The 22,787-nt window shown below is 41.7% G+C and overlaps 1 protein-coding gene across 1 annotated transcript; it reads right to left on the bottom strand.

Moving 5' to 3' along the window:
• Positions 1-2,819: 2,819 nt before the first annotated feature.
• On the bottom strand, positions 2,820-19,167 carry LOC134012670 (heparan sulfate glucosamine 3-O-sulfotransferase 6-like). Its single transcript, XM_062452210.1, has 2 exons — positions 18,528-19,167; positions 2,820-4,524 (listed from the first exon to the last, which is right to left on the bottom strand). The coding sequence occupies exons 1-2, from the start codon at positions 19,040-19,042 to the stop codon at positions 3,906-3,908; spliced, it is 1,134 nt and encodes a 377-aa protein (XP_062308194.1). The 5' UTR covers positions 19,043-19,167; the 3' UTR covers positions 2,820-3,905.
• Positions 19,168-22,787: the final 3,620 nt, after the last annotated feature.

The raw sequence follows: 22,787 nt of genomic DNA, 5'->3' as shown, positions 1-22,787 counted from the left end.
AATAATGTTGTCTACATGTTGCCAGCTTTGGGTGTAAGCCAGTCTATAAATTGTAATTGTTCAAGTTTTCCAATCATGCAAATTGTAAGTGACTATGGTATTTTGGATGTTAAATGGTTTACCAAAGGGTTTTAAAAGCCTATTGAAAATGTCACATTAAATGAAACTTTTCTTAACTGGACATAAAGTCACCATGGCTATTGGAATTAAACTGGCCCTAATTACTCTGAACAATTAAAGCTGGAGTCAGTTCTTTAACAACATACAGTGGGACCCTAAACCACAAAGATGAAGAAACTCTGGCATTTCTTCTCTGAGCTGGAGAGACTGCGGTCAGGGTGGAAAATGAGTCCTCTATGGACTGTCTTCATTTAAGGGTCCTCAAAGGGAAACCACTTTTACACTGTAATCCTTTTTATCTGGTGTGTACAAATCAGCCCTTTTCCAACGACAGTTCTAAATGTGGTTCATCCCTCCAGTGTTTTTGATTAGACCTCCATATGCCCAAATGAAAAAAAAACCTGTCCCTTCCATAGGCAAAATATAAACGTCCCTCATCACAGCTAATCTCACATAGTTATAGAGGATGTAACCCAATCCACATTCTGCGATTTTCATAAGGGCAAAGAAATCCTCAATAGGAATTGAATGCATGCATCAAACTGTGGGCTCAGATCCTTGCAAGACGCATACCAGCAGAGCCAAAACAAATTGTCTCATTGGGAACGGAAGATGTAAAGGTTTATAAACCTGTAATTTGACTTGAAGGAGTTGGCTGGATGTTTTTCTACCAGTGCAGTTGACGATGTAGATAGTTCATGCTATTCACATCCATTTAACCAAACTGATTTGATTCTGAATATTTTATTCGTTTTAAGAACCAAAGAGATTTTTTCAGTTTTCCATGTAAAGCCAGCAAACATGTTTGAATCAGAACTCCTGCAGGCTTGAAAATGGGGCAGTAAACTAAACTACAATGTGTGTTTCCTCCTGTCCACTGTTGTTGGTCTATAACAGAGAAGTGTTAAATGCCCATGTCTGTTCACTACTACATTGTAGGATACTTACAGGCACTGAAATCAAAGGTATGAAATCCAAACTTAAATTAATTGGTTGTATGTACAGCATAGATTGTCAAATTCCCTTTTTACCTTTTGTCTTGTAAATTACAAAAAAATCTTGTTCACTCTATTAATGCAAATCATGTTTACATCTACTGTATGGTGTTTAATAAAGCTAGTAGCCTATGATAAATGTCCTGCTGATTTAATAAAGTTTACGGTTTTAATCTGGTACTCTAAGTAATACTTCTTCCAGATGGTAGAATGAGAAATAAGTTATCTTGAACGCTTACCACTGGGCTGGCACAGGGAATAGGCAGCTATCAGCACAACAACTAAATAAAGTGCCATTAAAGTTGGCACATATGAAGTGAGCCAAGGACATTAAAATGGTATAGTGAGGCCCACTAATATGATGTGGCCAGACGTATAAAAGGAGGGGGACTGTGACAGGAATACTGGGTGGAGGTGATGATGAGTGCCAAGGCAACCGGTTACCCAACATGGGCTGGCCTCAGTATCAGCACTCTTTTACATACTGTACATGCAATCACACACACACATACACACACACACACACACACTACACACATGCACGCACGTGCGCACACACACATCATACTGTACATTGCATACTGTTACGAAACACAAAGACTTGGAATGCAGCACAGTGTATTTCAGTGAAGAAGCGGGTTCCTTTTAAAAAATTGTTCACCCGGAACAGATGTGTGTTCCTCCCGTCTGAGACTAGTGCATGAAAGAGAGAAGTGCTGCTAATTCCAGGGGAAGAAGGGGGGCTTTCTAAGTTAGCTGACATATTTCATAATTAAAGGCCACAGCGCACACAGGGCTCAGACTGCACATGTGGTCTCACTATGTGGAGGAAGAGAGAGAGGGAGAGAGACAGGGAGGGAGACAGGGAGAGAGAGAAAGAGAGAGACTTGGTGAGATTTCTCTATTTGCTATTTGAAACTCTCAAGTCTGAACAGTGGAGCAGTCAGGAACAGTATGCTCCATCCATTCATTTTTACTGTGTATATGGCACAGTATGAAAGCAGAGAGAGTCTGCTTCAAGTCTGCATGGGCAAAAGACTCCTGGCGTGTGGTGCCATCTTCACATAACAATTGACTGAACTTAAGTCTACTCCAAAGTTCACAGAGTTCATCAAAGATAAACACTGAAATTACTTAAAACTCAAACGAGCAGACGGTATTAGTTCTAGTGGTTATAGGTGTTCTTGGAGTGTGGAAGAGCAGTAGTCTCTCATCCAGCAATACAGTATATAACACATTACTGAAACCTAACAGAAAGAGACTGGTGAAAAAAATGCCAGTGGAGGACCTTCATGGTAAACAACTTCATGGTAAAACAACTAACAAACCACAATTTTCGACACCCCAAACTACTCTGGAAATCTTTTCTCCTCCTGTATAGGTTGTATGGCTCAGCATTTTAATAAAGGACACCCTGGCCAAGAACTAGCGTCTGCTAAATGCATAAATGTAAACTATTTAGTTGGTGCTTGGCTCAAGAATAGGGAGGCCCAAAAGTATTTAATTTGGCAGTTGACTACCGCAACACCTCACCAATTATCGCCTGGGAAAGATAGTTTTCTCTAGTGAGTGGCAGCCTGAAACAGAGGGGTTGACCGTAAGGGTGACGGCCCATGACATTCTTGGGGTGACGCAATTTGGTCATTCAAGTAAAGCTTTTGTAAAAAATCTAAACAACACATCAGTCTTGTTATATACAATAATATTGTTTATTCCCCATATACATATTTTCCATGGTTCAACACAGAGAAATTGTATTCAATGTGTGAAATTACCTAGCTGGTATTGTCAGTATATAGATTCTCTCATGTTGCATTGACATCCGATAGACTAATGTGTAAATTACATAGACATCAGTCTGGGTCTCACATGATTGTTGTTGGTCTGAGTTACAGTTTCTCAAGAGAGGTATCACTGGTCCTATACAGAATTCCTGCTAACAGCATATTATCATTTTTTAACTTAAAATGTGTCTTGATGATATATAAATTACTCATGACATACAATATAATCTGTCCAGAAAAAAAATGCTTTTAAAGCAAGATATACCCATGCACCGATATGGTATAAGGTTGTGAAAAGTGTTATATAACCGACAAGGAAGAAACACATTTTTTACACTTGAGTTTGAGAATTTACATAAAACTTTTCACTGAAAACAATTTTTCTTTCAGGAGGAAATCATTGTCAATGACCATGTTCAAGGAAATATCCTCAAACGTCAAAGATAATCAGGTTTTACTTTGTAATATCAAACATCATTAACTTACTGTAAATTCACATACACTGCAATAAATAAACTATTTACATGTCTTTCACACACACATGCTAATTTGGTTATAGGCATATAATAAATCTACTGTGAACAAGTAGAAAAAGTGAACAAGTCAATAAGGTATGTATTTTTCCCTGCTTAATATAACTGTCACTTTTTTGATCATCCACATTGGGACAACATACAATTTCAATATGGAGGCATAGTATTACCAGTTGCTAAGCTCTTTGAGGTGAATGTTTCCTGTACATCTTCTTGGACAAAATGGAAATCGTAGCAGTTTAGTTTCTACCCTTCGATTCCAGAAAGACCTGATGTCATGGCTGTGGCTCCATGTTCCTCTAGCACCACTGAACGGAAATTTACCTAGGATGATGGCTTCAGTAGCTGACCTACTTCCCTCACATTCTCCTTCCCTGAGAATGCTAGCTGTCTGTCATGCTGACAGGCACCCCATGCAAGAGTTTTCTGTACTGTGGCTTTCGCATTTTAATCTGTTATTATGTCACAAACAGTCACGAGTCCCAGCCAAAGTCCTGTCCAGTAATCTGGTAGAATTGCAGGTTGAACGGCCGGTAAAAGTGCCTGAGCTTTTGCAGTACATCCAGGGGAATCTGGGGGTGGGGGCGCCCCTTGGATTTCCCCAGGCAGCGTGGCCTATTACTGCCCTCTGGCTTTTTCAGGCAGGGGAAGCCCTTAGTCTGGTTGAAATAGAAGTGCTTGTCGCTCACCACCCTTTTCAAACCCAGGAAATCTTGGACACGGCCCATCTCTCCAGCTGGGTCTGACACCAGCCGTTCACCACTGACAAACAGGAAGTGGGAGAGGGGAAAGTGCTGGAGCCAGTTCTCTAGGTGTTTTGCATACAGGCCAATGTGTACGGCACTCCAAGATGTGTCAATGAGGCCTGAAGCGTTTTTAAGGGCCAAGTTTTGGAAGGTGGGCAGGCCTGGGTTCTTCGATAGGGTCTGGGTATAGTCAGACACAGCCCGGGTCACAGGGTCCCTGACGACAACAATGAGCTTGGTCCTGCAGTTCATGGCACACACACGGCGTGGAGCTTCCTTGGTGACAAAGTAGCTGGGGGTCTTCTCCATGGTGATCTGGCCCTCCAGAGTCCTCGGCATGAGGTTTCTGTCAGAGACATAGAGGAACATGAGTCATCTGCACTATGGCAATGTAGCTTAATATTTTCACCTGTTGACAAAATGATGTTACACATTAGGCCTGCTTGTTAATATGGTCGGCTATTTCTTTTTACAGCACGTATACTTTCCAGCACAGGTCAAGATTTGAACACAAATAAAATAGACCCCTCAAAGTCCTTTTAGGCCTCCAAAAGAATAATTGCATTGTATACCTAAAAACAACCTCTCTCAAAATACATGCAATTAAAACACCATATAGAATGTTTATGAACCAGGACTGGTCCCTCCCAATCTGGTTTTAAGCCAGGCAAAATGGGAGGCCGCATAGTCAATATGGATCTGATGAGTCAAAGCCACAAAACCACTAGAACCACTTTACAGCAATTTCCTTAAGACTTCCGGCCGTCTCCCCCCTCACTACCCCCCTCCTATCCCTGCACTGTGGAACGATAACTGTGTTCTACCCTCTGGCTCCTGGAGAACCTAAACAGACCTGGGGTCTCATTTATAAAGCTTGCGTACGCACAAAACGGGTCTGAAAATGTGCGTACGCCACTTTCCACGCAAAGGTTGTGATTTATAAAAAACAAACTTGACGGGAGAATGTGCGGTCCTCCATGCAAACTCTGACCCTCCCGTAGGCCTACGCACATTTTGGAAACAGTTGGAATTGGCGACGCAGATGACCGTACTGTAGTCAGACTGCAGAAAGTAAATGTGGGAAGAACGATTACTCGTAATATTTATATATTTTGTTTTCCTCACACCCTTTTTTCACTCGATTTCATCATTATCATGAAGATTTAATCCAGCAGTATTATTTTAGCTTGTACTGAGCGATAATTGTTCCATAAACACCTTGTACAATCAACTCAAATTTTAAATCAAAATTCAGCGCTGTATGTCTCACCATCATATTGTCCACTACCGGAGTGCAGGAGGGGGAAATGCCCGACTGCATGGAATGCAGATAACATCACATATCCTACCTTTAAATAACTGCAGAATACAGTGTATAACTAAATATGTTTATTTAATACTGTGCATATATCATCATATGTCAAAAACTGGAAAAACAGTCGTTAAGCTCCCGTGCAATCGCTACACTCCACGTCATCAGTCCAGACTTTAATAGATTACTGTTCATAACAAAACGCTTTTGTTTTCAAATTGTATCTCGACTCGCGGTATCACTGTACAGTTAACAGTTGACGCCACTCGCAGTTTTTGTAATTGGTGATCTACCGGCCACCACATTTTCAGAGTTTTCGGGCTCCACCAATAGGCTAACAGTGTCTGAGGAGTTGTCATGCGCTATGATTCACCGTAAAGAACAATCGCATGCCAGGGTCATGATGAGATACTAGATTAGCATTCATGAGGTGCTTTGCATTGACTATTTATGGTAAAAAATGGGCGTGTTCAGGGCGGGGTACAATGCTGATTCACATACGCACACTTGTGGGTAATCTGTGATTTATAAAGGGAACATTGCGTACAGGTGTGCGTAGGCACGGTTTTATAAATCAGATTTTTTTTGTGCGTACGCCATTTTAGGCTTTTGGGCGTACGTACACTTTTAGTAAGAATCCTACGCACAGTTTTATAAATGAGACTGTACGCCCAAAGGCCTAAAATGGGTACGCCAAAAATAAATCTGATTTATAAAACCGTGCGTACGCACACCTGTAAGCAATGTTTCCTTTATAAATCACAGATTACCCACAAGTGTGCGTACGCCCGTTTCTAACCATAAATGGTCAATGCAAAGCACCTCATGAATGCTAATCCAGTATCAGGAGGGAAAAGAACGAAAAGGCACAACTTCTCAGACACTGACATTAAAATACTTGTAGGCGAGGTGGAGGAGCGAAAAAACACATTAGGCCACAGCAGCGGGATCACCAATAAATAAAAAAGCAAATGCGGGGTAACAATTTGAAAACAAAAGCGTATCCGTAAACACACGTTTCTTCATGCTGGGTTTGTTATGAATAGTATTAAAGTTTGGACTGATAACGAGGACGTATAGTGTAGCAATTGCACGGTAGCTTAACGGCTGTATTTCCAGTTTTTGACATATGATATATGCACAGTATTAAATAAACATATTTAGTTATAGGCTACCAAGGGCGTAACCATGGTTTAGACATGGGGGGGGGGGGGGTCCAAATGCTACACTGTGTTTAGCAGTTATTGTGGTAAAGCAGACAAGGAGTCAGCGTCTTTGGGACGAAAGCGCACGAGGTCTTTACTTGGAATAAACAAGGTTTAACAAAAACAAAGGTCAGGAAACAAAGGTCCGACGCCACACGGCCATAACATGAAAGAATAAGACTCCACAACGAAGTGGGAAACATCTCGGCTTATATAGCCGTCCTAATTAGTCCCAACATAAAACAGGTGCGCACTAGAACTCCGGTGACGCAGACCGGCGCACCGTCGCCGTGCGCTCCGTGACAGTTATGGATACAGTTTAGGATATGTGATGTTATCCAGGGATGTAGTGGGGGCTAAACGCACGTAAACGCCGTTTACGCACCTCCCGAAATTCGGAAATAGCGTAGATCCACCTCCAAATTGCAGAAATTGCGTTTATCCACCTCTAAATAGCGTTTATGCGCGTTTACGCACATCTAAGTTCCCTGCGCCTCGTATTCTGCCGTTGGAATAATCCGAAATAAATTTGGTGTAATTTTAAAACACCAAAGACTACATTTCATATTGTTTAATATATAAACGCTGTAGTCTGAATCATTTCATCTGCGCTGTATGGTCTGTGACCCTCCAATCAATGCGTTGCGGCTGCGGCTGCGGCGGCGACACCAATCAGGATCCACGAAGTATGTAAACACATACACGTTGTGGATTAGTCTGCCTGTTCGGAATGGATTAATTAGCCATGGATATCAGCCGATTTTTGAAGAGACCATCGAGTGGTTCCACTCCCACAGATGCCCGCAAAAGGCCTCAAGTACAGAGTAAGATCAAGGGTGCTTGACGACCCTGTAAATAAATAAATAATACAATTCATAGTTTACCCACCTCTATTTTTACCACTACACCACTGATGTTATCCTGTATTCCATGCAGTCGGGGCATCTCCTAGCCTGGCTCTGCCCTCCTACGTACTTCCGCTCAATTTGGATTTTGCTTCTGTACTAGGTCTGGGATTTCAGTGCATCAGTCGGTTTTCAGAAACAATTTTTTTGTAGGTCCAATCAGCGAACAGAGGGAGTGGCTGAGAACGATGACGTTGATGTCGTGCACTAGTTTGAGTTGTAGTTCAGTAATGGCGGCGGAGAAAGATGCGAGCGAAGCTATTCTGCGGTTGTGGCAACGCTGCCAAATATCCATAAGTTAAAGCCGGAGCAAGAACAATCCTTGCTGAGTTTTGTTGGTGGCCATGATGTTGTGGCCCTCCTCCCCACGGGGTTCGGGAAAAGTTTGATTTTCCAGCTACGGCAGCTAGCTCCGTGGTGAATGAGTTGGCTAAGGCGAACGCTAGCAGATCAGAGTGGCTCTGGGCAGATCCAATAGTTTTAAACTTTAACAGAGTACCCGCCTTCAAGGAAGTTAACGCTTGTCAATGGAGCGATCCATTGTCATTGGAGCGTTAGGACCAGGCTAGGTATCTCCCCCTCCTGCACTGAATTTTGATTTAAAATTTGAGTTGGATTGTACAAGGTGTTTATGGAACAATTATCACTCAGTACAAGCGCAAATATCACTGCTGGATGTAATCTTCATGATAATGATGAAATTGAGTGAAAAAAGCGTGTGTGAGGAAAACAAAATATATAAATATTACCGTTCTTCCCACATTTACTTTCTGCAGTCTGACTACATACGGTCATCTGCATCGCCAATTCCCACTGTCTCCAAAATGTGCGTAGGCCTGCGGATGGGTCAGAGTTTGCGTGGAGGACCGCACATTCTCCCGTCAAGTTTGTTTTGTATAAATCACAACTTTTGCGTGGGAAGTGGCGTACGCACATTTCCAGCCCCATTTTGTGCGTACACAACGTTTATAAATGAGACAACCTTCAATTAGAACACCTGCAGTTGATTGCCTGAGTGACATCAACTGATGATGTGATGCTCTGCCCGAGTGCCATGCCAGAACTAGCTCCGCCAATATATAAACATCACATTGTAGTTAATGGCTGTGCATTGAGGGAGATCTATCTATAATTACTAGTTTGTTTTACAATTATGAAAACTAACCCAGAATAACTCTAATCAAGTAGGGTGCTAACATGAACCACATCTAAATTCTGCGTTAATTTATTTTCATTTCAACTGCACTATACAACTGGTAACTGATACCACATCCCGTCTGTCCCAGTCCTTCTCAAGATCAATGAGTCTGGCTCTCCATGCCAGTGGTGCTAAACAGATCTTAGCTAATGGAGGTGTTAATGTTTGGTAGAAACCAAATCAGCTTTTTGTGACTTATGGGGGTCACCCTCCCTCAGACGTGAGGTTTGTCACAGCTGTAATTGACCAGAAGTTCTCCCTGCCTTACTCATAAATAGTTAATGCCATGTGGCTTTCAGCAGTTCTCCCTGCCTCATCTCTGCCTCATAACTAGGCAAACTAAATGACTAAATGTAAATGTAATCTCTGTCTCAGTGTCCTCTGTAATTACATGAATGAGTTAAAAAACACGATTTTATGACATGAAAAGCTTATGTTTTAAAAAGTTTTCACAAGTGGAAAGTTGTTAAACCAAAGGACGTAGGTTCTTTTTTTAAGAACCGTCGGTAAATTTGATTCTGTAGCCCTACAGTATATTGATAAGTTCAAAATGTGTTATATTGGCATGACTGACCCAATTTCATAGCAACAACTTGTTCATGAGCTAAAAAAACACAACACAAGGTCCACGTTCCCCTCTTCTACAACAGCATGTGCCCCAGGAAACAACTCAGAGCAGGCTTGTTTTGCTGACAGGGCACTCAAACTTGAAATTCGCCACTGTGTACAGGAAGAAGTTCTTTGTTCTTATTGAGGTGATGTGCTACTGATTATATGAGTAATATGTAGTAACCAATTTAGGTCAAAGCATAGCCTACCCCCCACAGGTCAGGATGTTGTGAGATTTTTATGGCTGGAGCCAAGCAAGCCTACTCGACTGCACTAAACCTGTGTTTCACATTTAACTGTTTTACCTCATTTTCATCACTGTAGATATTTGCAACACTACATGAAGATGCATAACATCAACTGCTCTTTCTCAAACTACAGTTCCATGAGCAAGAGCAATAACCATACTCTTTCAGATCTCTTCTTCTAGAAAGTGGAAGATTCTTTTTTTTACTTTTGAGAAGAACCGTGTAGTGCTCGTATCTGCAGGAGTCTGACTCTGTGGGAAGTACAGTCTTCTGTGAGATCTAATTAAAGAGGCGACTGAAAATAAGGCTTGTAAAAGAGGCAGGGGAACAAACAACAAGCTGGAGAAAAAAAACGAAATTCCCAGCAGGAATTTGCACAAAGGCTGCCTGAAACAGCCTAAGGGGAACGGAGAGCCTGTCAGGCTGACTTAGTGGGAAAACACTTTTTTTTCTTTCTTAAAAACATGAAAAGTAATTTTACATTGACAATGGAAGGATTTGTAGTGAGAAACCATTAATGTGTACAATAGGTAAGATGCTACTTTATAGAGACCTCAGTACGGGGAAGTCATTGCGAGTTAGCTACTGCATGAGTGAGCGAGCACACCAACAGTTCACACCAACACTGATGTATCAATTTCAGTCAGTAACTGACATATTGAAACACAGACAATATAGACTTAAAACAATATTTGGGTGAATAGAGCGCCATGACCCACCATGCAGATGTCCTGTCTACCCGGGTCTGTGTCTTAAGGGGACAGCTTAGTTGACAAGTCAGAGACGAGGGCCCCAGCCATGGCGCCAGAGTGTAATGGCCGCCCAGACGTGTACAGTACAGGCTTGACTATGGCCTCAGGATGGGTTGTGTGATAGAGCACCAGCACTAGCCAAGTAACAATCAGCATTCCTCAATAGTCAGAGAACTGAACCCACAGAAGTGAAGCTATGGAAACAGATTTAGCTGGGTAGCTGTTGTCCCATGTTTGGAATGACACTTACGTTCTTCACCCCTGCAATCCCCCTTCTGAAGTCTCTCATCAGTGCAGAGTCAAACACTGGGACTGTGTTTTGTCAGACTTCAGACTTGAAAGCAGATAGCCCACAGTGTGGGTACCAGACTAGATTTCCTACACCCATCCAACCCTCCAAACCAAAACAGGAAACGGAAGTGGTACGATAGGATCTCCATGGGCAACCACAGGAGTGACAAGGATGCTGGCACCACCCACAGATTCAAAAGCTGTTCCTGTGCATGATACTTTTGAAAGTTGTGACTGATTATTCCCTTAGCAGTGGGTCTGTAGTGCACTGGACACTGCAGTGGAAGGCTGATACCATGGGCACTGTTTGTGTGTGTGCTGGTCCCTCTTTATTGAGACTAGTGCAGTGCCCATGATGCAGTCGGTGATGAAAGATAAAACACACAATTACAGTAAGTTACACAATGAGGTGTGAGACCCATCAAGCAGAGACTCCAGCCAGCAACTCCAGATTTTAGCATATGAAAGGTGGGGGCAGGGTAACACCCAGCCTTACAATTTCATTGTGAATTACAGCCTCTGATACAGCCTCCTAATGCATGCGCTAATGAAGCGTATGGTGCGAGGTGAGCATGGTTCTCAAGATTATTGTGGGAAACTCACTGCTCTAAAATCCAATTAAAAATACATACATACCCAGACATACACACACACACAGATATTCCTGACATTATTAGAGAGATGAAACACAACAGGCTAATTACCGACTATCGTAAAAGTGGCCAATCATAATTAGGAGTCTTCACAAAATTCCCAAGAAGACATTTTGAAGGACCAGTAATGGATTCAACATTTAGAAGCATGGAAGATGTACAATTTCTTTTCAAACTATAGTAATACTGAGGAGGCTATTTGTCAAAAGCATGTTAGTGATATACTCACCAAATCTAATTTCTCTTCAGAAACTGTTGCTGCCTGCTGATATAATTAGTTATATTACTCTCAATATAGAACTAATTTAAAACTTTGAACAGTGAGTATGTGTGACAAATCAGTTGGCCTTCCTATTTAATGGTTAATTGCAATGTTTCAATTGAACATTTGTCATTTTTAACCTAACATTATTCTTGTGGGTATGGCAGGGCAACCAAGCATGACAACGAAGCATTCGAAACATTACATTTTGGCTTGGTGAAGTCAGGTTATTATTTCTATTCACTGACATGCGTCTTTTACAACTGATTCCTATAGAACCCCACAAAATGGCCAGACTGAAATTTCTGTTTTTTATTGGCTCCACAATGGACCACAATGCACCTCAAATTATTATAATTCCCACCATATGGGGTGTGAGTATACCCTGGCACTACAGCAGCCAGAAAGCCCAACCCCAAGTGGGGTTACACTTTAAAACACAGTGCAGCTGAACACCGCAGCCAAACCACTTCCTGGTCTGTAAAATCACTCAACGCGTTTGGGTCCCACTTTTGCCTGATGGCTGAAGGCAAGACGCCAGAGAGAATGAGGTGTGTGAAAAATCACCTTTACCTTTAGGAAATCAGATTTGCGTGTAAAGGTGTATTTACTATGCTCTATGTTGTATTAGGATCGTCTGTAATGGCTTGAAAACTAGCAGGAATACTACAATGGTAAAATAAATCAAATCCAGTACAGGTCTGGCACTAAAACCAGAGAAAAATCCCTCAATTGACTGCAATAAATAATGTACGTGGAATAACTGTGAATCTGGGAACACAGAGAATTTCCTATTTACAGAATGAAATGTATTCATGTTTGTCATACAGTGTCAGCATTCTTGCTGATCAATCTGCAGTTATGTTGATGAATAGGGCAGAAATGAATCTTGTCTGATCAATATTCTGTCATCCAGATCAATGTTTTTAATTCAGTTCTTGCTTTTCAAAATGAATATATTATCAGAGATTGGAGAGATAAAACAAGAGGAGTAGGAGAAAAGGAAGAGGGGAAATCAGGGACCCTTCTCGGGCAACGCAGTCCTGCTCCCTAATAATTGATTATAACAATGTTGGTTATTTTCTAACTGTACATCCTTCATCATACCAGATTCCAGCACATTCACCTGTTGTTCTAATTTCCTTAATGTCACTAAAATCATTGTTTTTTTAAGAGTCTATCTTTCTAGTAGTATTGATATCTGCCTGTGCACTTCTGAAGCTGCCCTGACAAGATTTATATTGATGTTTAATTGCAATCCGATTGACTGAGGCCTTTGGTGTCAGGGGTGAAGGTCAGCCAATTGACAAGCTGTCAAAATCCTAGCAACAGGACTTGGTGATCTGGCATGGTTTTTCCTCAAATAAAGCATCAATGATCTTTCCATTAATCATGGTGTGTGTTTTATCATAAATTTTCAGTAGCAACCTGGTCACAGTGTGTTGAAATACTGACGTATGCCATAACTCCAAGTATGAGAATATTGTTTAAATAATTTACCAGGACATACTCCAGGAATCAAAATAATTGCAAAACAGCTTCAGGCCTATTTCTAATTTTGTATTCAGGACTAGTATAAGTAGAAGTGTCCCATGGTGCTTTGCAGCTGCCTCACAGCAAGAAGGTCCTGGGTTTGATTCCTGCATGGGGAATGTTCTCCTCAGGCCTATCGGTGTGTGTATGTGAAGAATAAACATTTCTTCTTCTGAAAGTAAAGATTTAAATTGAACATCTGATACAGAAGTCAGAAACCGTGAGGGACAAAAGAATATCACATAGGCAAATATATGTTTGTTTGTTGTGACATGTCATCGCTCTCTCAATGACGTCGCCATCTCTCAAGGAAAGATTCTGTGTTGACATGTACTGTAAATGTACAGCTATGAAAAAAAATGAGACCACTGCAGCTTTTTTTCCTTTAAAAAAAAGTTGAGAAGGACATTTTTTATGTGTGGAACAGAAGGGTAAAAAAAAAGGAAAAGAAAGAAAGAAAGAAAAAGGTGCAGTGGTCTCATTATTTTCAAGAGCTGTATATACACTGTATGAAATGTCCACGAGAGAATACAAGGATTACTGTAGATAAATAAAATTCTTGCTGTGATTTGAGAGATGGTTGGGGAGGTTTTGTTGGAGCAAAAGGCTATTACTGTACAGTAAGTTGAAAGAGGCCACATCAGAATCAGAATTTGGTTTATTCGCCATGTATGTTATACAAATACGGAATTTACTGTGGCAGGGAGGTGCAAACACTAAACATATACAAATCTTAAATTAAGTAAAGGTACAGAAGTTTAACTATTCCTAAGAACTAAACAATCTAAGAATAAAACAATTTTAATATAAAATAAAATGTATATAAAAATAAGAGTAAGAATAAGAATGAGCATCATGAGTGGTCAACATAGTGCAATCAGATACTGGGTTAAATAATGAATGAATGTCAATGGGAGTCCTTGGCCTTGTTGAAGAGGCCAGTAGCAGATGGAAAGAAACTGTTCTTATGGCGTGAGGTTTTGGTCCTGATGGACCGCAGCCTTCTGCCGGAGGGGAGTAGCTGGAACAGGGAGTGGCCAGGGTGGGAGGGGTTGGCCACAATCTTCCTCGCTCGCCTCAGGGTCCTCGAGGTGTGCAGGTCCTCGAGGGTAGGCAGATGGCAGCCGATCAACTTCTCAGCAGTGCAGATGATACGCTGCAGTCTGCTCTTGTCCTTGGCAGTGGCAGCAGCGTACCAGACGGTGATGGAAGAGGTGAGGATGGACTCAATGATGGCTGTGTAGAAGTGCACCATCATTGTCTTTGGCAGGTTGAATTTCTTCAGCTGCCGTAGGAAGTACATCCTCTGTTGTGCTTTCTTGGTGAGGGAGCTGATGTTCAGTTCCCACTTGAGGTCCTGGGAGAGGATGGTGCCCAGGAAGCGGAAGGACTCCACAGTGTTGACTGGGGAGTCGCACAGGGTGATGGGGGTGAGTGGGGCTGTATTCTTCCTGAAGTCCACAACCATCTCCACTGTTTTAAGAGCATTGAGCTCTAAGTTGTTCTGGCTGCACCAAGTCACCAGGTTGTCAGCTTCCCACCTATAATCAGACTCGTCCCCGTCAGAGATGAGCCCAATGAAGGTGGTGTCGTCCGCAAACTTCAGAAGTTTGACAGACGGATGACTGGAGGTGCAACTGTTGGTGTACAGGGAGAAGAGCAGAGGGGAAAGGACGCAGCCCTTAGGAGATCCGGTGCTGATGGACCGGGAGTCAGAGACTTGTGTTCCCAGCTTAACGCACTGCTTCCTGTCAGACAGGAAGTCTGTGATCCACCTGCAGGTGGAGTCGGGCACGTTCAGCTGGGAAAGCTTGTCCTGAAGCAGGGCGGGGATGATGGTGTTGAAGGCAGAGCTGAAATCCACAAACAGGATCCTGGCGTAGGATGCTGGGGAGTCCAGGTGCTGTAGGGTGAAGTGGAGGGCCATGTTAACGGCGTCATCCACCGACCTGTTGGCTCTGTAGGCAAACTGCAGTGGGTCCAGGAAAGGGTCGGTGATGGATTTGAGGTGTGCCAGCACAAGGCGCTCAAAAGACTTCATAACCACAGAGGTCAGGGCGACGGGTCTGTAGTCATTGAGTCCGGTTGGCCTTGGCTTTTTGCTTTGTTTACCATTTTACTTATGTATGATGATTAGGTACCCTTAGGTATTAAGTAACCTAATTGCATAGACACAAGGGCAGTAGAATTGTAATGTTCTGCATTGTTGAGCAATGTCAATGTCCTTTTTTGAAATTAGTTTTTTTTTTTATCTGCAAAAATAGATAACACTTCTATAACTGAGAAAAACGAATGAGACTACTATAACTCATCGGAACCTGACCGAGAAAGAAACAAGTTCCTTTAACCCATACTGTGGTGACAAAACACAACAAGCTGTGCCATTGTGCGACGAAAACCTGTGGTTTTCCTGTGCTGTCTGGTGTGGTGGCTCTCATGAACCCATATGAAAAGCTTAATTCCTAAGTCGACTTAAACCCAGGAAACAACACAGAAAATAGTTAAATCCCCTTTTTGATTTGGACAGGGTTTCTGTGGGTTTCCCCTAACTCTGTTAAGAGCTCATATGCACACATGTAGACGAACAGAAAAGGGAGGGAGAGTGGGAGAAAGAAGAAATGGGACAACAGATATAATAGCAAGAGGACATCAGAGCTGAGAAGATCAGTGTTTGTTTCACAGCCAGTGCCATTGGAACAGTCCACACATCTCCAATTTACTGTGTGTGAAGTCTGTGCACATGGGATCTGGGTCTCTCACCCTTGACGGAACAACATTTTTACGTGAGAGGGCACGTCTCTTCCTATCCCATGAAAAACAGACTCAGTTAAAACTGAAGCTAAATACTGTTCTGATTAGAAGCTATTTACAGTCAAAAGCCTTATTTTTACAGTGACTTGGCAATTGACCAATACGAAACATGAGGCTTACAGTAATATGAAAGTTATGTACAAGTTAGTAATGCAGCAGTCAGAAAGCATTTTGTGTAGGCAGACTCACCACCATTTACTAGAATGCCATCAGAAATTCAGAAGAGCAGGAAACTGACACACTGGAGAGGAGGCACCCAACAACAACCTGGCACTGTAATGAGATGCAAAAGTAAGGGTCTCTCTTGTGTCTGTGTGTGTACGTGTGTGTGTGTGTGTGTGTGTGTGTGTGCATGTGTGTGTGTGTGTGTGTGTGCGTGTGCGTGTGTGTGTGTGTGTGTGTGTGTGTGTGTGTGTGTGTGATAGAAAGATACAGACAGGTGAGAGAGAAAGACGGGAAGTCTGTGTGAGGTCCTCCCTGGTAACAGAGTGAGTCAAGAAGAAAGAGGTCAGGTGTGCTCTCCTGTGAGGTGTGTTTCCCTGACAGTGACTCAAGGGAGAGGGCCATGAAGGTTCCACATGGATGGGCTCGTCCAGGCACCTAACTGTCACTTTCTGTCACCTTTTTGTGTTACTTCGAATGGATCCAAACAAAACAGATTCCCCACAACATCTTTTTGTCCCTCCATAGTTCCTTCATTGTATTCCGGTATACATGAATCAACCATTAATACTGAACTTGTAGTTGTCTTCCTGTATCTATTTGTTCAATGATTAAGAGATGCTTGTAAACATCACAATGCTACATTTGTGTGATTGTGTTGATGTAATGTAGGCTGCAGTACGTGTGTATGGAGTCAGTTTCTGAGACCTGCTTGGCAGCTTGGCAATTAAAGCACATCTAGTACACAACCCTACCCAGCCCTGGGCCCTGCCCCCTGAAAAACAGGTCTGCCATAGGCATTTCCACATAAACACTTCATCCACCATTCTGAAAGAGGGTAAGAGAAAGAGTGAAGGAACAAGAGAGAGAGGTATATGGGGTTAAAGAGAACAACAGCAACAGAAGTGAGAGAAGACACAGAGAAAGAGACAGAGGGCAGAAAGGGGAGGAGAGGAAAATGGAGAGGAGAGAGCGTGTGGAGCAAAAGTGAGAGATTAAGAATGGAATAGAGGAAGAAGAGAAGGAGGACAAGTCTAGCACCAGCAGCAGGCTAAAATTATCAGTGGCAAAAATGTTTCCATGTGTCCTTATGTTTGAAGTTAACTTAAAACACTGCAAAAAAAGATTGAGAAAAAAGGCAGAACACATGTCACATACAGTTAAGAATACCTTTCCCTCTTAATCATATTTAAACTTGATTTAATATTTTAAATAAAATTTGCATTATTTACTTCAAGAGCTCTCCCCATGTTGTTTCTCAAGCAACAGTATATTGTTCACAGATTAAAAAAGGCCTCTCTATTCAGTCTTTTCTATAGTTTCAAAGCTCTGTAATGTAAGCTATAAGCTTGTGAAAGATATGTTCATGACTTTCCTTAAAAAATTAGACATAGTGTCCCATGCCATGTCATTAGGTTTGACAACCTCATAGGCAAAACCACACTGTCTAGATGCTTCCAGACCATCTGGAGATGATCAGCACGTACTCAAGCCCTTCACTTAGACCTTTTATTAGCCTTCATTGCAACTAAATAACCGTTCTGGTCAAATAATTTTATCCATCAGGCCCTAATACTGGAACAGTTCCCTAGGCCTATGTCCCTGAATAAGAATATTATATGCCACAATTTATCATGTCAATGTCCCTATAAACATTTACATTAATTGATCTGAATGAGTTCTTACCAGCTGATATGTTTTATTATATTACAAGGTAAAATCCAACTGTCTTAGTCCTCTTATGGTGAGCATTATTTTAAATAAGTAGCCATGAATTGAATGCTAATGTGTGATAAAAAAAATAAAAAAAAATTGGCCTGCAAGTTTTTGAAAAGGCTGTCGTGATGATGAACTGGCCCTTTGGGACAAGGACCATCACCCGTTTCTTAACAGGAGAGTGGTTTTCCCTTATAGGTTAACAGACTCATCTCAACCGTCATCCTCTGCCGATTCATCATCCCGCTGTGACTGGGCTGTCCACAGCTGCATGTGCCTCTAAGCAGTAGGCTGGTGAGCATCTTTAATGACATTTTGCAACTCTCGCCTAAATCAACGAGTTAGGCTATATGTCTTGAAACGTAATTTTACCTGCTTTTTTTACGCTATTGTAGAGTGAATTCGGGTAATCTGGGACATTGGGTAATGTGGGACACCTAAAGCGTTTTCTTCCCTGCTATGACAATGTTTAGTCCACAGAACTTTGACTCTAGGTTTATCATGGATATTATGACTGAAATCACAAAATGTGATTGGTGTGGTGTCACAGAAAGGGTCAGGGCACTAGTTAATCAGGAAGCTCCGATGAGAAAATGCATGCAAAAAATGTTCCAGATTACCCGAATTCACCCGACCTGCATTTAACGTAAACATTTTATCAATAGGCCTTTTGGTCGATATTTCGGTCTTACCTGTACCATTCGAGTCCTTTATCGAAAAATCTGTCAAAAAAGTGAGGTTCCGCGCCAACAGCTCTCAAGTCCGGGTGAATACGGAGGAACTCCAGCAGAGCGCGCGTTCCACCTTTTTTCACACCAATAATGATGGCTTGAGGGAACTTTTTACTGCCAAATGTGTTGGACACGGGGATACCGTCTGACATTTGCCGTCCGACTCCTTCCACCTGTTTGACGGCAACGGTTAAAGCGGTTCTAGTTGAAATGACTGTACTGTTCCATCGAGTCGGTGTTTCGGGGAGTTGACTGAGATGCTCTGATGGTCGCAGGTTGTCATCAATAACATCCATGACATTATAGTGCCGGTTTAGAAATTGTCTGTCATAAACTGGTCTTGGCGCCGAGTCACAAAATTCGGTTAGACAGTAGAAAAAGTAGGTACAAATTACGATCATGGTAAAACACACTGACACTTTGGACAGCGCCTTTCCAAAGTTGAACCTAGTTTTACATACACTACATGATCCCATGAGTTGTTCTTCTCGTCTATCCTCAAAAAACAAAACGTTGACACCATGCTTCTTTTTCCAACATTGAGTCAATTAATTATTTCTAAGACTGTTGAAGAAAGGTAAATTTAAAATGTGTGTAATTGCAGATAATTACACACAGCAGTCATTTACAATTGCAGTCATTAAACTAGACTTTCTACATAATGTTGTCAAACGTCACGTATAAGAGATGTGAAGAAAAACGTATCTATACTCATTGCAGTCAAACATTTGTCATTCATCGTTGTGAAGTCAATTAACCTGCCTTTGAGTTTTGCAGGCTGTTCGCTGCCTTGCTCTGGACTCAAGTCTGGTCTGGTGATCACATATTCAACATTTCCTCCCCTCTCCCCTTCAAAGACATGCACGCCCTTTTTAGAAGTCTCCACCCTTCCCTTAAGGAGCACAGAATAACATTCCCCATGAGACAAATACAGAAATGGAAGATCAAAAAGTTAATTGTTTCTTTTATTTTGAATGTACAACCGTGGCCAAAAGTATTGGGAGCGACATACATTTTGTCTTTGCAAAGCTTGCTGGGCCTTGGCATAAAATGACTGCTAACATAATTTCAGTAAGTCATATCATCAGCACAGGGGAAAGTGTGAACTAGTTATAGCCAGGTGAAATCACTCTATCATTCTGATTGTATTTTAAGAGCAGATTGACTGCTGTATAAGAGGGGACTATTTGCATATATTGAACATTTTCGCAACAAAAAATCTTACAAAAATATGAAATGTGCCTTTTTGTATTCCAGTATTCTATAGAAACATGTGAAAACATTTTCCTCAAATACTGAACCAGCAAAAAACACAATATTTGTCATTGTGTGAGTGTGCATGTGTTCAACCCCAGGACCTGTTACAAGGAGATGTCAGAGATGTAGTCCCATTCTAACACTGCGTCCTGTATACAGTTTCAGATGAGTGAGATTAGAGGTGGTATCGTTTTACCTAATACCTGCTGTCTCCTGTTTTAATAGACAGGATAAGAAGGGATGAGGATATCATCTCTGTCTGGGAAGTGGTCACTTTGGCTGTCATTCTCTGTATTTGTATGTATTCCTCTTTATCTTATATAGTAAGTTTGCTGTGATCTCAATTTGTTTTCTGTCAAAACCATCACATGTTTACATAAGAAGTTTAATAAAAAAATGTCCTGTCAAATGTAAATTATGTGAACAAAGGACTTTGTATAAGTTGGCATAGGCATGACAAATATAGAATAATTATATGTTTTCAGGCCCAAACAGCCATTGTAAATCAATTTAAAGAGAGGGCTGCCTGGCACTTTGGAATTCACAGCTTTGAAAATGACTGAGACTTTAGGATGGAGTCACAACAAGGTCAGAATCCAGCCTTGCTTTCATCAAACTCTTTATTTGCTTTTTCTCTGTACTAATTGCTCTATTTGGATCTATATTGACAGTTTTGGATCCAGAAATATAAACGCTGAAAATGTTGAAACAAACAGTCACTGGTGATGTCCAAAACACATGTTCGGAGTGCTGGTTAAGGGGTGTATGTGTGTGTGTATTGTTTATATTTGTGTATGTGTGTGTCCATGTGTGTTTGTGTGTGGTGTGTGTCCATTTGATGTGTATGTGTGTATTGTTTAAATGTACTGTATGTGTGTGTGTGTCTGTGTGTATGTCCGTTCATGTGTGCGTGTGAGAACACATGGTGTGTACATACAGTGCACTCCATGTTTTTGTGTTTGCATCGCCTGTGTATGTATGTTACTGATTTCCATAGCTTGAGGCCCTTAAGATGGTGTGTCCATGTGTCAGCCATTACAGCAAATTACAAGTCCTTCCTCATGAAAAGGAGAATGTTCCACTCTCATTTGGTCATTTCCAGTACTAAAGAGAAGCTCTTGGCTATACTGTGATAGCCACAAGATATCCAGCAGAACCCTAACCGGCTCTGACAGAGTCATGAAACCACCATCCAGGAGGGGATATTTAGCCTAAACAGATATCTGGCTGTTTTGGAACCTGATGAGTCTTATTGAGTATGAATAATATGACCTTCACATCAGGATATTTTGTACGTTTCAAATTACTTTCCAACAATTAGTCAGCTATAATTACTCTACAACTACAGTTTAAAAGTGCTTCAAATTACATAATTATCTATTGAGGAGATTAGATATTTGTTTGATCTAGTTTATCTATTGATATTGTGTGCAGATTGAAAGGAGAAGCATCTCCAATGAAAACCATAACACTGTCAGATGGAGCGTTTGAAGTTTGGGTGCCTTGAAAGGACCGCATCAATCTGTCTCATATGACTTGAATTTGACCCTGTCCCCTTCCTATGGGTAAAAAGCACATCTCCTTATTCCCACTCCTACAGGACACACACTTTCATACCTGAAACCATAAAGACACACACATCTTTACTGTATACAGGAAACAGCTCCCAGGGCCTCAGGTGACAAGACCAAAGAGATCAGTTGCTGTTATAGATAGACAGATGGAATTATCCACCACCTCAGACTCTGCCTGGTGGACTAACACAATTGATCTACAGGTACACTTTCATGGTTCCTGCATCCTATGGCTGAGAAGAGTGTTACTCTACAATGGAGAACAGTTGGATGTACACATTCATATTCATTTCCTACAACAGTTATATAAGTCCTAGTTCATGTTTTATTACACTGCCAATAAGTACACACAGCTGTCTAACTGTAAACAAAAGGTACACCCAGTTTGTCAGACACCCAAAAGCCGGCTGACGAGAAACTCTGTAATATACTTTTCATCTTGGCAATAAAAAGCAAACAGGGCATGTCTGGACAGGACATTTTTTTTGAAACTTTTATTTACTTTCTCCAAAGTCTTTATACTATCTATTGAATGAGGCTCTCATGGGAATCTTACTGTGAGACCAGGAATTAAAGAGACTGACAATCATGTCATCACACAAGCCACAGAGTGTTTGGGAAATGCCTGCCCTTCTAATCCTCTACTGCTCTGTGGTGAAGGGGTATCTGAACACTGGATCTCAGCGCGTGTGTGTCGTTCTGTGTGTGTACAGATACAGTATGAGCTTGTGTGTGCATGTATATATCAGTCTGTATGTGTGTATACATAGGTGTGTGTGTGTGTGTTGGGGGGGGGTCTAAAAGAGAGAGGGAGAGAAAACTCTGATTAGTTCAGTATACAGTTACATGCCTTCCAGCTCAGTAAGGGGATTAACCAAGACTTGTGGCTGCAGAGTTGACAGCCCTGTAAAGGTGAAATGTTATGCAGTGTGTGCACGTGTATTTTGTCTTCTTCTGTGTGTGCGTGCCTGTAGGGTGTATGAGTGAGTGTTGTCTGAGGGATCCTTTTCAACATTTGTTCATATTTGCGTGCACATCTGCTTCGATCATGCTGCGTTCTACACTTCAGCCTGTTGTCTTTCTGCCTGGGGAGCGACTCATTCCCGCCTCACACTCTTCAGCTCCACAGCCGTGACGTCAACGTCAAACCACAAGCACGTCTTTTATGTGTTACTGTCACCACGTATTTCCGCACAGTGTGTGAAAAACAACTTTCTTTTCCATGAGAGGACTGACAGACATGGACACAGACGTGGGGCAGGGGTGTCAGTGCAGAGCTTCACTGTAACGATTGGGACACGAGAGCCACGGACCGAACCTGTTCCTCTTTATCACTCCAGTATGCATGTCGTCCATGACAACAACAGTCCTTGATTTTAATAGAGTGGTG

This window comes from Osmerus eperlanus, chromosome 2 (genome assembly GCF_963692335.1).
Source record: "Osmerus eperlanus chromosome 2, fOsmEpe2.1, whole genome shotgun sequence".
Lineage (NCBI taxonomy): Eukaryota > Metazoa > Chordata > Actinopteri > Osmeriformes > Osmeridae > Osmerus > Osmerus eperlanus.
This window is presented reverse-complemented; position numbering and strand designations above follow the sequence as displayed.